Source organism: Mirounga leonina, unplaced genomic scaffold (assembly GCF_011800145.1).
Source record: "Mirounga leonina isolate KUSES-001 unplaced genomic scaffold, KU_Mleo_1.0 Mir_173, whole genome shotgun sequence".
NCBI classification, from domain to species: domain Eukaryota; kingdom Metazoa; phylum Chordata; class Mammalia; order Carnivora; family Phocidae; genus Mirounga; species Mirounga leonina.
In genome coordinates this window covers 66,669,747-66,685,956 of record NW_023270447.1, presented here as the reverse complement: position 1 = coordinate 66,685,956, position 16,210 = coordinate 66,669,747, and the positions used below count along the sequence as shown (strand labels likewise).

The 16,210-nt window shown below is 49.8% G+C and overlaps 1 protein-coding gene across 1 annotated transcript; it reads right to left on the bottom strand.

The window, feature by feature from the left end:
• Nucleotides 1-308: 308 nt before the first annotated feature.
• TRAPPC3 (trafficking protein particle complex 3) lies at nucleotides 309-11,053 on the bottom strand. The gene is made up of 5 exons (XM_035019106.1): nucleotides 10,901-11,053; nucleotides 3,083-3,180; nucleotides 2,739-2,838; nucleotides 1,520-1,702; nucleotides 309-1,066 (listed from the first exon to the last, which is right to left on the bottom strand). Exons 1-5 carry the CDS (start codon nucleotides 10,940-10,942, stop codon nucleotides 947-949), a joined length of 543 nt encoding a protein of 180 aa, XP_034874997.1. The 5' UTR covers nucleotides 10,943-11,053; the 3' UTR covers nucleotides 309-946.
• Between the last annotated feature and the right edge of the window lie 5,157 nt (nucleotides 11,054-16,210).

The window sequence follows — 16,210 nt, the reverse complement described above, 5'->3', positions numbered from 1 at the left end:
GACTGAGCCAGCCAGGCGCCCCTCCCCATTCTTAACAAGGTCTTTCTAGCCATGCCTTCCTACTCAGTGGCCGAGAGCTCAAGATAGTCCATGTTAGGTATATCAGGGATAATGGTCTGCTTCTAGACTTTGCTAGACAATAGACCCAAAAATGACTTTGAAGGGGTATTTGCACCCAGGTTTCCCAGACTCTCTGGTCTGTGGGGAGGAGCCATTCCTAGACCAGGTAAGTGTAAGGCAGGGCCCAGGAACTTAGTTGGTCTCCTCACTCCACTGCAATAAAATTCCAGAAAGAAAACAGGACATGATTAGGATTTCACTCAAGAATGTGTCTTTATTGAAGAATCTGTAAGAAAAAAGGATGTACCCTCTGTAAAAAGAGGAGATGTCGCCTCCAAACAGCAGGAAGGAATAAGACCTGGGTGGCTTCCCAGAAGTCAGTGTTCCTGGCACAACTCCCCCTTCCGGGCAAGCGCTAGAGTATGTCACACTACAACTAGCAATTCCTATCCACCCCTACCAGCCTCCCCTCCCCGACCCCACAACCCCGGATTCTCTACAGCCATTCACCAATGGCATTCCAAAGGCCCAGGAATGGATGTGTGAGGCTTGCCTCTTAACGGGGTCAAAATGGGTTTTGCTTTGGAAAATTCAAACAGGAATGTAAAATGGTTGAGCTCTTTCTAGTCCAACCAAAGATGACTGCATCCAACAACCCCTTTGAAGGGAAAAGGAGCAAAGAGTTTCCCTCCTGCATGTGCACACTTGTGGGGTAAGTGGACTATATCACAGTCTGCTCTTTATTAGCATGGAGAATGGAAACAGAGTTAGAAGAATATGTAACAACCGTGTTAAAGAGTCATTGAGTTCTAAAGGGCAGAGGGAGCTCTGAGGCTTCGGATTCCAACAACTGCTCCTGCTAGCTACCCTGAAGTCCTGGGGATGGTCACTCCTCTCCAGCTGGGAGATTGTCCTCAATCCGCCTGATGAACCTCATTCGGATTTCTGTCACACCGTCTCCTTTCAGGGTGTCCTGGACAAACTTGGCCTCCACAGCCATCTGGACCTGGGGGACAGTGGGAAAATGAAGGGGCAGCTGCCTAGCCACAGCCTCTGGGGAACCACAGGGGATGGGGCTGTAACTGACTCATCCACAGCAGTCCAAACGAGGGGGCTGGTTTCCCACAAGGATGAGATCACCAGTTCCAATGTTCCTTTGCAAAAGGCAGTGGCTGTGACCCATAAGGACAGACTTAGCAAAGAACACCCACAAATGAGATTGTCACCAAATGAGCCAATCTGGGAATGGGTGCTCCTGGGCTTTGGGGGCTGACAGCACCACCCTCAGGGAGAGTCATCTTTGGATCCTATGCTCGGTAGCATCACATCTCAGGCAGCAGAATGCTGAGGTGAGCCAAAGGCCTTTCTTTTCTCTCTCTCTCTCTCTCTCATTCATTCAAAAATTTATCAAGCCCCTACTACAGCTCAGGTGTCCCAGAAGGTAAAGAGCTGCACTCACCATCTCCAAGGCTCCCCGCAACACCCCACACAAGAGATTGGAATAAATAAGGGATGAGTGGTTATCAGGAAGTTCCACAAAGTCCACCAAGGGGTTATTTTCCAAAATGAGGGAGAATTCGTCACCAGCGGGGCTCCAATTGGTGATGCTTGGAGTGATGCCCAAGTACATCTTGAACGCCACCTGTCAGGAGACACACAACAGCACCATGGGGAAGAGCAGTGGGGGCCGCGCACCAGGGAAGATGATGGGACTGGTGAAGGAAAGCTAAGTGGCTCAGGAACAAAACTGCGGCCTCTGCAAAACACTGGGGCTTTAGGTATTCAGGGCAAAAAAGGAAAAACATCTATGCACAATTCCACACCCCTCTCCTTCAAGGCCTCATACAATTAGGCCACTTGCTGTCCACCTACACTTCTGACAGGGGCGGCTTCCTGGAGCCAGCACATGAGAGGCCACGGCCCACTGCCCTGTCCTCTGTCTGCGCTATCTGGAACCCTTCCTGAAAGCAAATACAGTCACTGCGGCCGAATTACTCTGAAGACATCCTCCCCTCTATCCACTCTCCTACTTCCAAACCTTCACAAAGCTCTCTTCACTTCAGCCCTCTCTAGGATTTGGGCCAGCATGCTCTACAACAGAAAAGAACCAACCTTTAGGTTACAGACGCCACAAAGCCAGAGGCGTATTACCATTTATTATTAATTCTATAAGATGTAATGCTAATACTATTAATAGCGACCATTTACCACAAGCACACCATGTTAAGTGCATTCACTTTACCTGAATGCTCACGTTCGTTATTTCATTTACTCGTTACAACCACCCTATGAGGTAGCTCTTATTTTCTTCTTTTAAAGATGAGGTAAGTGGTAATTAAAAAGGTTAAAATTAACTTACCCTGAACTAGTAAATACTGGAGCCAGAATTTGCAGCCAGGTCTGTCTGAGTCCAAAGCCTATATTCGTAACCCCCATGCCACTCTGCTACATCTTCACAGTTGAGGAGATTTGGCTTTCATCCACAGGGATGATCCCAACCACTCTTCCCTTTTCATGATCTGTGCTATTCCCAAACCATCAGGAAGGCTCCTTTGGCCCAGACAGCTGCCTAACTAGACTTCTGGAATACTAAGAGCCTCTCTAAGGGAGAGAGAGAGTGGTAAGCAGTGCCTCCCAGTGACATCCTTCAGCATAGCCAGGTGGCCCAGGATAATGACCTTGGCGATGACATCTGCGGTTTCCCGAAAGTCGTGGCACCTCCCAACATTTGACCGTGCCAAGAAATCTTCAATCAGTCGGACTCCAATGTTATAGCCCCTGGGAAGAAAATGAGAGAACAGACTCTATCATGGGGTATGAATGTCTTATGTCTGAACATAAGGCTGCTAGTGGTAAAGGGAAAATGGGGGACAATCCCAAAACATCCCAATAAATGAGCTCAGTGGAAACCATGCCCAAAATGTTGGTTCTAAGAGAGAACCCGGTGCTGGGCTCTAAAGGACCATGTAGATTGTGCACTAGGGAGCCCATTCTTGTCTCTCCTGCAGAGGAGCTTACTCACATTTTGTCCAGCTGTTTATTCACATCTTCATCATTTTCATAGTCCTTGCACAGCTGTGTGACCAGAGCCCCGTAGGTGAGGGTGAAGAGCTCAGAGCTCTAAAAGAGATTCAAAAGGCAATCAGGACCAAGAAGCACAAAAGAAAAAGTTTAGTGAGTCTGGGTCAGCCTCAGTGCAGCTGTCAGGATTCAAAGGAAGGTCATCTGTGTCTGGTGAGAAAGAACATCATCTCCTGTGGGGTGGCCAAGGAGCGTGCCCCCCCCCCCAGGGTCAAGGTGACCACTACAGAACGGGTTGGAAAAGGCACTTCACACATGGAGCAGTCACTCTTCCAACACATCCGGGTGGGTTTCTGCTAACCCAAGACCCCACCATAGCTGCCAAGCCTAAGCTTTGGTCACCAGAATTGGGGGGTGGGGGGAGCCATCCATTGGATACTATGAAAGACAGACCTGAAGAAGACATTTACAGATTAGCTTCTGTACCCTAGCGGGTGAGACCCATGGCTTCTCCACATCTAAGAATGTGTGTCAGGGCCCAGAGTTCAACTGCACTCCCAGTGTCCCACCCAGGAGCATGTGAGGACCCACGGGCCTGGTCTGTGGGGAGGAGAGGAAGTCCCAGAGTCCATTGCACTGATAACCCCCCTCCTAAGTCACCAGCATGAGGAAAAATAATGTTCCTCTTGACACAGAGCGAAAATGTTTCCAGGAAAGAGGTAACTCTGAAAGGAATCCAATCTTTTGTGTACCTGGAACATAATCCTGATCTGGACTGGTTTCTATTACAACCACAGTTAAATCACAGAAACCCTTTCTCAGATAAAGACTCTTGGCACCTACCCACCAAGAAACAGGTGTGGAAGGTGACAGGATGAGCAATGCCAAGACTAAAGAATGAAAGCAGGAGGTGGGGGAAAGGCACTATCAGAGCTAAACAAAGTGAGAAACATGCTAACAGTGCGTCTGGACCAATGGATTCAAATAGAAATAATCACTCAGCCACTCCCTTCTAAATGGAAGCTTGTCAAACTCGGAGCAGAGCACCTCTCTGTCCTCAAGTCTTCTGGGGAGCAAAGTCCAAGTAACGTTAAGGCCCAGGCTCTCAGCACGTCAGCGCCCCTCATCTCATCCCCACGGCCTGTGGCGAGGTCACCGCAAGACTAGTGATGTGAGTGCCTTCTGCTTACACACTGTGTTCTATTTTTTATCATCTCATTTTCCACCCCACAATAATTCTGTAAAGCAGAAAGGGCAGGAATTAATCTCATTTTAGAGATGAAGAAATGAGAGACACATAATGATTAAGTAATCTGCCCAAGGACAAACAGCTAATTATTGACAAAAGTAATTTTGGGAAACAAAAAACAAGAGTTTCTAAGCCAATGTTCATTCTTTTTTTTTTAAGATTTTTTATTTATTTATTTGACAGAGAGAGACACAGCGAGAGAGGGAACACAAGCAGGGAGAGTGGGAGAGGGAGAAGCAGGCTTCCCGCAGAGCAGGGAGCCCGATGTGGGGCTTGATCCCAGGACTCTGGGATCATGACCTGAGCCGAAGGCAGACGCTTAACGACTGAGCCACCCAGGCGCCCCTGCCAGTGTTCATTCTATCCACTGTTCCCCACAAGTGCAATATTAATAACCCCCCCACACATCCCAAAACAGCAACAAAAAACTTAGCCGTACTAGGAAGTCAAAGAGAATCAGTTTCAGAATCAGGAAGCTTTTTGAACTCAACTAAAACAGTCAGATCAGGGTGTCTCCAAGAGACCATTTACCAAATACGGCAATTAAGGGAAGCTATTAAGGAGGACGATGATTTTTTTAGTCAAGTTAAGGGTTTGGCACTAGAATGGCTTGAACATGAATGGATGGAGACAATCCAGCAGTTACCAGTCTATAGAGTTGGCACCACTGCATTAAATCAGGAGAGCTTTCCTTCCATTATTAATGAGCCCTTGGATGGAGACTCCAATGGCCTCAGCCCACCACGATGCCAAGTAACATGCATACCGTGATGCTATCAAGCACTTATACATGCAGCAGCCCCCAGTTTACCAATAAGAAAAATGAAGGCTCTAGACAGATATGTCCATGGTCACAGAATCAATATGCCTGGGATCTGGGAATGGGATTCCTGACCCAGGCTCTCCACACTCTCTCTTAATTTGCAAGTCTGTCTCCATCTCTGATTATGAACCAAGCCTACTCGAAGCAGTATGCAATGCAAATATTTAACTTAAAGGTCTTCATACTTTAAAAACAGGAGTGGGGCTGTGGTATAGAAAAAGGCATTCATTCAATGTTTATTATGTTCCAGGGACTATCTAATAGGAGGGAAACAGATAATAAACAGATTATACACACACACACACACAGAAAGAGAGGAGGGAGGAAGAGAGAGATCAAGCTTTTTTTTTTTTAAAGGTTTTATTTATTTGACAGAGACAGACACAGCGAGAGAGGGAACACAAGCAGTGGGAGTGGGAGAGGGAGAAGCAGGCTTCCCGCAGAGCAGGGAGCCTGATGCGGGGCTTGATCCCAGGACCCTGGGATTGTGACCTGAGCCAAAGGCAGATGCTTAACAACTGAGCCACCCAGGCGCCTCGAGAGAGATCAGTTTTAAATAGGATAGTCATAGAAGGCCTAGTAAGGTGATATTTGTGCAAAGACTTGAAGGAAATAAGGAAAAGCCATGAAGATATCTGGGTGAAAAGAGTCTAGGAAGCAAGTGCAAAGGCACTGACGTGGGAGTATGTCTGCCATGTTTGAGAAACAGCTAAGAAACCAGTGGGATTTGAGAGGAGTGAACAAAAAAGAAAACAGAAGAGGAAGGCAGAGAGGTTACTGTTGACCTGGGTTTTCAGTCCTTGTGACCCTTATAACAATAGGTTCCATGGGACCTTAGAGGTCAGCTAATTCAACCAACCCAATTTCTTCACTGAACATAATAACCACATTCTCCCTCCCAGAAGAAAACATGAATCTCTTCCGCAACATTTCTACTTTCAGGTGCTTTAATTACGTTTAATAATAATGGCCATAAAAATTTATAAAACCTTCAGAATGCCTTCACAGTTTCTCATTGATCCTAATCACAACCATGAGAGGTTAGCAGAACAAACATTATTCATTCTCATTTTACAGGCGACAGGTTAAGTAACTGAGACTCTTTCTTCTTACAGTTGCGCACCACCCTGTAAAAAGTTATGTGATCTAAGCCATCACTTAGTATCTTGGATCAGTTTTTCTCCGTATGTACAATGGTGACAGTATCTGCCTTAGAGAGTTACTGTAAAAGCCCACGGAGATAATGTTTGTAGAGCACCCGCTGCACAGCACCTACATTAGAAGTAGATATTGATTGACTGATTGGTTGATTGATTTCAAAGAGAGAGAAAGAGGGAGGGGCAGAGGGAGAGGGAGAGGATCTTAAGCAGCCTCCATGCTTAGCCTGGAGCCCGAAGCTGGGCTCCATCTCACGACCCTGAGATCATGACCTAAGCCGAAATCGAGAGTCGGATGCTTAACAGACAGAGCCACCCCGGGGCCTCTGTTTTTATTTTTAAACTAGTTTTCTGTGGTGTGGTATCCAAGAGTACCCTGAACTAGGTTCAAGGAGGGAGATTTTGAATCAATATAAAGAACTCTGTAACAACTAACAAGGCATACAGCAAGAATACTGGGTTTGTAGCCAGAAAACCTGATTCTGAGTCTGGACTGCCACTTACTAGCTGTGAGATTTTAGGTAAGTCACTTCGCTTTGCATAATCTCAATCTCCTCACACAAAAATGGTAACAGTAAAATCTGTCATGCTGATTACAGGATTGTTGGGAGGATCCAATGAGATAATGGACTGAAATATGCTCTGCAGACCAACAAACCACAGGAGTGGTTTCATACTGGAACAGCTGATCTGATCTCTTAAGTACTCTGGGCACAACCTGATCAGGGCAAATTAAGCCAAGCCCTACTTCAGGTGAGCTATGGCACTTGAGGGTTTTCAAAAGGCTTTTCAGTTAGTGTCCCAGACAAATAACAAATCTCCCTAAGGGGGCTGATTTTTGGAGCTAATGCTCCAAGAGTCACATTTACTATTTTTATCAACACAAGTGATTCAGTGTGACTGCCCCTAACAGCTGGGAGTGAAGGTCAGTGACAGGACCTTCACTCTCTCTTACCCTCCAGCCTCCTGTCATGGAGACTCTGAGTGCTGCTACCGAAGGAGTAATTCACCTGAGCACTGGAGAATAGAGCCGCTGGGGTTGGGTTACTAGTAACATGACACAAAATAAGGGAAGGTTTGATTGTCTATAGAATTCAGGAACCAAACACGACACAGACACATAAAGGCTAATATCTTTACCAACAAGGATGCTTGCTGGCTGACTTTTACCAAGTGCCAACTACATTAAGTACACCATCACACTGCTAGCTTTTCATGCATTACCTCAATTAATTCTCAGAACAACCCCATGATACTATTACTACACTTTCTAATTTATTTTAAGATCTTTTATTATTTATTCGCGCACGCGCGCGCGCGCGAGTGAGAGGAAGAGAGAGTGAGAGAGCGTAGGAGCACAAGCAGGGGGAGCGGCAGGCAGAGGGAGAAGCAGGCTCTCCACCGAGCAAGGAGCCTGATGTGCGACTCGATCCCAGGACTGTGGGATCATAACCTGAGCCGAAGGCAGACGCTTAACCCACCAACTGAGCCACCCAGGCATCCCTCTAACTTATTTTTTAAAGACAGTGAAACTGATGCTTACGACAATGAGGAAACTTGCCCAAGGTCACACAGCAAATAAGCAGTTAAGCTGGGACTCCATGGCAGACAGTACTGTGTTGTATGCTTTCCTGCCTCACAGAATGTGCTTCTCAAGGTTACGAACTAGGACTGCATCTCTCACAGCACCTAGCACAGACCTATGCATAGAATTAGGGCTCAGGAAAAGTTTGCTTGGTACACTGGCTATTTCTGTTTGCACAGACTAAAAGCAGAGGTCTAGTTCCTTGGGCATATTAATCATTTAAGTCTTGGAAGGTTTAAGTGGGAACACAGCAATTAGCCGAAGATAGGGCCAACTGGGAAGAAGGCTGCTAGAGGGGGAGACTTCCCGGGAGGAGAAGAACATGTCAAAACCAGGTGGCCATAAAGAGGATCATGTGACAGATCCTAAGTAGGTGCCAGCAGTAAGTGAATGAGAGGATGCACCAAACCTTCATGTCATTCATTCACTACATATTGATTGCCTAGTGCCAAGCATCATTCTAGATGCTAGGAATAGGGCAGTGAACAAAACAAACCCCTGTTCTGGTGGTTACATTCTCATCGGGGAGAGTGAAAATAAACAAATATGTAATTCGTAATGAAATAGCGCTATGAAGAAAAATGGAATAGAGTAAGAGGACAGAAAACTGTAGTCAGGGAAGGCCTCTCAGAGGAAGTGACATTTGCATAACTGTGAATGAAGTGGGGAGTAGCTAGATGAGGATTAGGGTTACTCATTGGAGGAAGGGATTTTTTTTTCCTTTTTTTTTTTGGTTCTTCTTGTTTTGAAGTAGGGTCCATGCCCAATGTGGGGCTTGAACTCAAAACCCCTGAGAATCCCATGGACCCTGAGATTAAGAGTCCCATAATCGACTGACTGAGCCACCCAGGAGCCCCTGGGGTAAGGACGTTCTAAGCAGAGACACTAGGAGTTGCAAAAGCCTTGAGATAGGAGTGTGCTGCTGTACCTCCCTAATTCTCCCACTCACCAAAGCTGAGTGAGCACTGGGGGTTCCTATTTAAAAGAGTATTAAAGGGGCGCCTGGGTGGCTCAGTCGTTAAGCGTCTGCCTTCGGCTCAGGTCATGATCCCGGGGTCCTGGGATCAAGCCCCACATCGGGCTCCCTGCTCAGTGCAGAGCCTGCTTCTCCCTCCCCCGCTCCCCCTGCTTGTGTTCCCTCTCTTGCTGTCTCTCTCTCTGTCAAATAAATAAACAAAATCTTTAAAAAATAAATAAATAAAATAGTATTAAAGATTTCAGGGGTGCCTGGGTGGCTCAGTCGTTAAGCGTCTGCCATCGGCTCAGGTCATGATCCCAGGGTCCTGGGATCGAGCCCCGCATCGTGCTCCCTGCTCCGCGGGAAGCCTGCTTCTCCCTCTCCCACTCCCCCTGCTTGTGTTCCCTCTCTCACTGTGTCCCTCTGTCAAATAAATAAATAAAGTCTTAAAAAAAAAAAAAAAGATTTCAATAGGGATTTCAAGTAAAAAAAAAAAGACGAGTAAGATACGAAAACTAAGCAGGAAGACCTCTTGTATCTGTTCATATCTTACGAAAAGGAGGAGGAAATAAACATTTGCCATGCCCCATACATTGTACACTGCTATATCACTTAATTCTAAGTAGGCATTATTGCTTCCAATTCATAGATAAGAAAATTGAGGATCAATCAAGACAGAATTCCAACAATGTCCATGCTTTTCCCCCTACATGATACTGTTTCCTAGCAAAATATGCTTTTTTTCTTTGAAATTCTTGGTATTTCCTCCAAAACAGGAATTCTTTTTTTAAAGATTTTATTTTTAAGTAATCTCTACACCCAATGTGGGGTTTGTACTCACAACTGGGAGATCAAGAGCTGCATGTTCCTCAGACTGAGCCAGCCAGGTGCCCCAAAACAGAAATTCTTAACCTGTGATCTATGGAGGATTTTCAGGGAGCCCACAAATCCCCCCCAAATGTAAGTAAGTGTCTGTGTATATGTTTGTCAACTTATTATTTATGGGAAGACCCATAGGTATCAGCAGCTTCTCAAAAGGAGTCTGAGAGAAAAACAGGTAAGTACTACTCTGAAGTATTAGGGCCTCCTGCAGCCCATTTTTGGTGCTGTTCCTGGTGTAAGATGCCAAGGTGTGAGGGATGTTTAATCACCCCTCTAGAGCTGAGTGTCAACAAAGGGCCCCTAATCTGCCTGACCAACCTGCAACCTTGGATTATTTAGTTTCTAAATCTGAAAACACAGACAGACAACATGGGCAATTCTGAAGGAGGTAAGAACATGGCAAAGAAAAGGAACACCTGCCAAGAGGTCTTAACTTGGAGAAAAATGTCATCGACCTTACTTTCCAGGCCCACGTGCCATCTACTGCCAACCCTTATGAGACTACATGGTGTCCCACTCTTCCCAGGACAAGAAAGGAGCCGCCCCCACTCACCAAGGGGCACCACCTCTCACTCCTCCAAATACAAAGTACCTTTTTGGCAAGACCAGTACCTGAGCATCTCTTGCAATGTCCAGAGCACAGCGTGAGAGGCAGTAGGGCCTAGCAGTCTGAAGCTCTGCAGTTATAGAGACATGTGTTCAAATCCTAACTCTTCCTATTTACTTCCTAGTAAATTTGGGCAAGTTACGTAACCTAACTGGGCTGTAAAACTGCGATAACATTATCCACCTGAGAGAGTTACTTAGCGGGTTAAATGGGCCAAGGTGCGTAAGGTGCTCGGCCCGGAGCCTCACACACAGTAAGAGAGCGACAGTGGCAGTTACTGTTACTACCGCCGTGGTCGCGGGTCCCGCACACAGCGGCTCTCAGGACCCGGGCGAGGGGTCTCTGAGCCGCTCCAGCGGCCCTCCAATCTGCCTCGGGCCTGGGACGCCCCCGGCGTGCTTCTCCCTGCCGACCCACAGGCAGCCCCCTCCTCCTTCCTGCCCGCGGAAGCACCCTGCGCTCACGGGAGGCCCTTTTCCAACTGCGCCCCGCGCCGGGCCCCTTCCCCAGAAGCCCTCCATGCCGCCCCTCCCGCCGAGGTCACGCGCTCCGAGTTACCATTTTCTTGCTCTCGGTGCCACGGTTCGCCTGCCTAGACATGGTGCCAGCCGCCCTGCCCCGCCTCGCCACAGACCCTCTCGGCGACCCCTCCTGACGCCGCTCGACCCGGCCGCGGCCCCTCAGCCCTCGGGACTGACCGGCACCAACTCACCGCGCCTGCGCGGCCTGCCGCGGAGCACCACGGGACTCGTGGTCCGGGCCGACGAGGGTATTTCCCGCCCAATAAACGTCAGACTACAACACCCAACAGCCCCAGTGGCAGCACCGCTGGACTACAACTCCCAGAGTGCTTCGCGCGCGATGGGGTCTTAGAGCCTGCCTCCCCGCCAGGGCTGCCTTCTGGCCACTGGGTGGCGTCCGGAGCTTGCGGCAATCCTGTATCGTCCACACACTTCCCTCTCCTCCCACCCTCTCACCCTCACAGATGCTCCGCAAATTCCTGTCTCGATGGGTTGGTCTTGGAAAGTCCCCCTTTCGAACTAGCTTCTTCCGCTGTTGCTGCAGTTCAGAGCCAGAGGCTCCCAGGATGTCCCAGAAACCTAGCTAGGGCTCATACACAGATCTGGCTTCTTATTGCAAAAATATTTAATGACAACCTACTGTGTGCCAAGCATTTACTAGGGGCTTTCTCTTCAGGTTGTCATGTGTCCCCAAACTCCAAAAGCAGCCAGTACCTGCATCCTACCACTGTGGCCTCATGATGGAATACCCAGTCTGTCTGCTAAAATTCAGGTCACTTTGTCCCCCTCAACGACACTGCCTGGTCCCTGGAAAAGAAAGATCGCCAGAGTTGGTAACAGCCAGTCCTGGATTTTAAGCTCAGCTTTGCCATTTTAGGCAAGTTGCTGGATCTCTCCCAGTTGTTGTGAAGATTGGTGAGACAGGAGTGCAGAGCACTTGGGCACAAAGTAAATGCATATTCCCTTTCTTCCAGCCACTCTCTCAAAACAGCCCAACAAACAGGTCCCAGAAACACCAGGGAAATGTGCTGGCCACACCGTAACCCATCGCCAAGGGGAAGTCCTACAGTCCCTGACCATAGCTCTTTGGTTTCAGCTCCAGCCATCCCCTCTGGCTGGTCAATTGTGAGAGGGCTGGCCTGGGAGTCCCTGAGCACCCTCTCCTCACTTAAGCCTGGTAGCCGGACTCTGTAAGCAGCTGCATTCTAGCCCCTAGCCTTCACCATGACAACCAGCCTGCCCAGACGTGAGCCAGCCAGGCTGGGGAAGACTGGGGGGCCCAGGCTGCTCCGGCTAAAAGCCAGTTCCCAAGATTCCCCCAGTGTCTCCCTCAGGGTGCAGGACCAGTCGTTATTATACCTTTCTCCCTGCGACACAGACATTCTGGGCCTCCCTAGAGGCAGTGACCTTTGACTCCCCCCTCCTGTTTCAGTGCTTTGGCTGAGAGTTCTGGGAAGGAACAGGAGGGCATTGGCGTTGGGGGGGGGGGTGAAGCCAGGGTCAGCTAGCCCCCCGGAGGCCAGCATGGCCAGGGAAGGACCTCCTGCATTCCCAGGAAAGAGGACAGCTGAGGTGAAAGCTGCAGTTGGCTGGCCTGTCGGTCTGGGCTCCTCCCTGCCGGCTGCCCTTGGCTGCCCACAGAAGCCTGAGTCACAGTCACGGCCAGCCGCCCGACCCCACCCAGCCTCCTGTCAGGCTGGGTGGTTCTGGAGAAGCTGGAGGCGGAGCCTCTCCCTGCCTATCTTAGGACCTCTGAGATTCTTCCTCTGTCTGCCTCTGATTGTTCCTTTTGGAGTCTTTTTCGTTGGGACGCCTCCTTGTGTCACAAGTCGTGAATTAAGGATGGGGGTGGGGCCCATTTCAAGCTGATTTATAGGGTCTCCTCCTTGCTCAGATGGGAACCAAAACCTCCTTAGACAGCGGCTCCAAGGGTTCTCAGTACCGCTCCCACCATTCCCAAATCCCAGTCCCTTTCCACCGCTGCTCAGGGCCAGGACATTAGGAACGCTAGGCGCCTCCTCCCCACCCTCGTTTCCTTCTCCCTAGAAAAAAATACAGCAGGGACAGTTTCCCATTCCTAGCAGGGGCTCTAGACAAAGACCCTCCCAGAAATCCAAAGCGTTGAGCCTATTTGATTCTGGATCTGAGTTCCTCCCCCTTCCAATCTGTCCCTGTTCCTTCCCCTCCCCAAGCTGGAGGGAAACCTTGTTTGCAGCTGGTGTCACCACCGCCCTTGAGGACATTCTCCACCCTCAGCTCCAGGGAGTGGGCTTGGAGGACTCCCCAGGAGAGCGGTATGGGTTAGAGACCCATTCATGGTGTGGTGCCTTGGGGGTGGGGTAGGGGTGAGAGTCTGGTGTCTGTTCTCTCTGCTGCCCCCACTATGAGGGCCCTCCCACTTCCTACTTTGTGAGTGTGGAGGCAGCCTCCAGGGCCTTGGTCCTGATTCATCTCTCTGATCTCTTGTGTCCATCTCTCAGTGACTTCCTTCACTCCGCCATCAGGTTCATCCTGGGCCCTGCCCCACCAAACCTAGGTGGTTGTAAATTCTCTTGCTCCTGCCCTCCCCCAGGGGAATCGGAAAGGGGACATATTTCTGATCCCTGTTCAGCGACCTGCCACCTAGCCCCAGCCCAGCCTTGTGGTGAGAGGAACAGCTCATTCATGATTGTTTCTGAGGAAGAGGGGACTGCCCTGGGCGGTAGGGGAGGCACAGGGGAGCTGACAGAGTTCCCTGCCCCTCACCAAAGAGGGCAGGGCATCCTGTTGGGGCTTTCAGTCCCTGATGTTGCAAGTGCCTCATTTGCTCCTTTTCTGGGATGTCTAATATTGGGGGGGCCGTGTGAGGCTCCCAGACACTGTCACCCAGCCTCAAACTCAGAGAGACACACACTCCAAACCTTCTCAGTTGCTAGGGCCTGGGATCTGCCGGGGATCCTGGCCAGTCCGGGGTAAATGGAGAGTAACTGACGCCATCTCTCCATCTGTTTGTTTCGACTTAATCACAGGACACTGGCGCTGTCCTGGCTCCCCCTCAGCCATCCTCCCAAGACTCACTCTGGACCCCTCAGCTGTACAGGAGGCCTGGGGCTGGCCAGGAGGACTGTCCGTCAAGTTGGCTAACTCCCAGATATCTTGCTGTCCCCACCACTAGCATCTTGTAAAAGGGGGTGTAGGTGCCTCCACCCTCAGTCTAGGGAAGAGTTCCTCTGTGTTGGCACCGTTGACGTTGGGGCCTAATGATTCTTTGCTCTGAGCATTGTAGGACGTTAAACGGCATCCCTGATGTCTAAGCACTAGATGCCAGTGATACCCCCAGTTCTGACAACCAAAAGTGCCTCTAAACATTGCCAAACGTCCTCTGTGGGGCAAAATTGCCTCTCTGGTTGAGAACCACTGACGTAGGCTAACACCACGCACTGTCTCTTTGCAATGATCCCTCAAAGTCAATCCCAGATCACTAGACACAGTAGAGAATTCCAGTTCTAAAGCACTGCTCACCCCTCCCCTTGCAAAAAACCTTCCACGACTCCCCATGATCAATATCATGTAGATCATGATGTTAATTGGCATTCAAATCCTCCTACATAGACCATCCCTGGCCTATCTTTTCATCTTTAGCTCCCATTGATTTCCCCCTCCACCATTTTTTTTTTTTTTAAGATTTTATTTATTTATTTGACAGAGAGAGACACAGCGAGAGAGGGAACACAAGCAGGGGGAGTGGGAGAGGGAGAAGCAGGCTCCCCGCAGAGCAGGGAGCCCGATGCGGGGCTCGATCCCAGGACCCTGGGATCATGACCTGAGCCGAAGGCAGTCGCTTAACCAACTGAGCCACCCAGGCGCCCTCCCCCTCCACTACTGTTGAGGTCTAGCCAATGAAGGGATCTCACTGTTCCCACCCAGGGTCTTCATCCTTGTAGTCATCCCAAATTCACTGAAGAAGAACTATCCCAGAGGGCTCGCCCCAGCCCTGTTACGCTCCGTTCATGAATTCTGAGTCTACTCACTGCCTGGCTCAGGTTAGGCCTGTTCACATCTGGAAGATGCAGGCCCTGAGGCCTCTGACCTCACAAAGCACAGTCCTGGACTCCATCATCCACATGGTCCGCTCACCCTGCAGGTGGGATGGCTGACAACAAAGATGGGGCTCTGCTCCTCCTCCTAATCTGCTTTTATCCTTAAAGCTCCATCATCATTACCACCATCATATTTATTACGTACTTCTTACTTATATGCCAGGCTTTGTGCTAAGCACTTCAACTGCATCGCCTTATTTAACCTTTAATGACCCCATGACACCTCACGGTACTATCACTTTCCTGATTGTATAAGTGAGCAAACTGTTTCAAAAAAGTTAAGATACTAGCTTAAGGTCCGCAGCTCCATTTGCAGGCTTTCCGTCATCATCATTTTCTTTTTTTTTTTTTTTTTAAGATTTTTTATTTATTTGAGAGAGAGAATGAGCTAGAGCATGAGAGGGGGGAGGGTCAGAGGGAGAAGCAGATTCCCTGCCGAGCAGGGAGCCCGATGCGGGACTCCATCCCGGGACTCCAGGATCGTGACCTGAGCCGAAGGCAGTCGCTTAACCGACTGAGCCACCCAGGCGCCCCATCATCATCATCATTTTCTAATGATTTGGGGCCAGAGGCGGCACTATTCCCTCCCCGGAGGCCCTTCTAAGAGAGTTCAGGCTCCCCAGCTACTCACTCTTTCTAGGACAGGCTGCTCCCAGGTTGCCTGGAACCCAGACCCTTTGTTCCCCACCCTCCCCCTTGGAATGGCTGCTTTCTGGAGCTGTTCAAAGAAGACACTAGCAGGAAAGAGGGGCAGGAGGCTAGCATCTCACTGGGCCTAATCTCTCACAATGGAGAACCAGAGAACTGACCTTCTAGAGGTCAGGACAAAGGGCAGGGAGGGGGTGGCAGGGCCCAGCTGTGCCTCCTCTTCCGTCCCCTCTGTCCATCTTTGCAGCACCATCATCGATCCACCTTCCCAGCAAGCTCCCACCCCCCAACCCCCGCAGGCTGGCCAGACTTGGCTTCAGGCCCCACCTCCGCCGGCACTAACAAGGGGACCCACCTCGAAGAGCTGGGAAGCAGGACCACGGGGAGGGGAGTCAGAAGGGGCTCACTCCCTCCTGACAGACCTTCTCCCCTGACAGGCCACAGGGGAGAAAATCCTTCCGGGGAGATTGGACGGGTCGCCCGATGGGGGTGGGGGAGGGTCAGGACCAGGACCACCCAGTTTGGAGCTGGGAGGGACCCAGCAGATTAGAGACCTGGGTAAAGCATTGGTGCGGGCCTGTAATAACCATAGGATGCCGGAGGAAGGGCGGCAGCAAGGC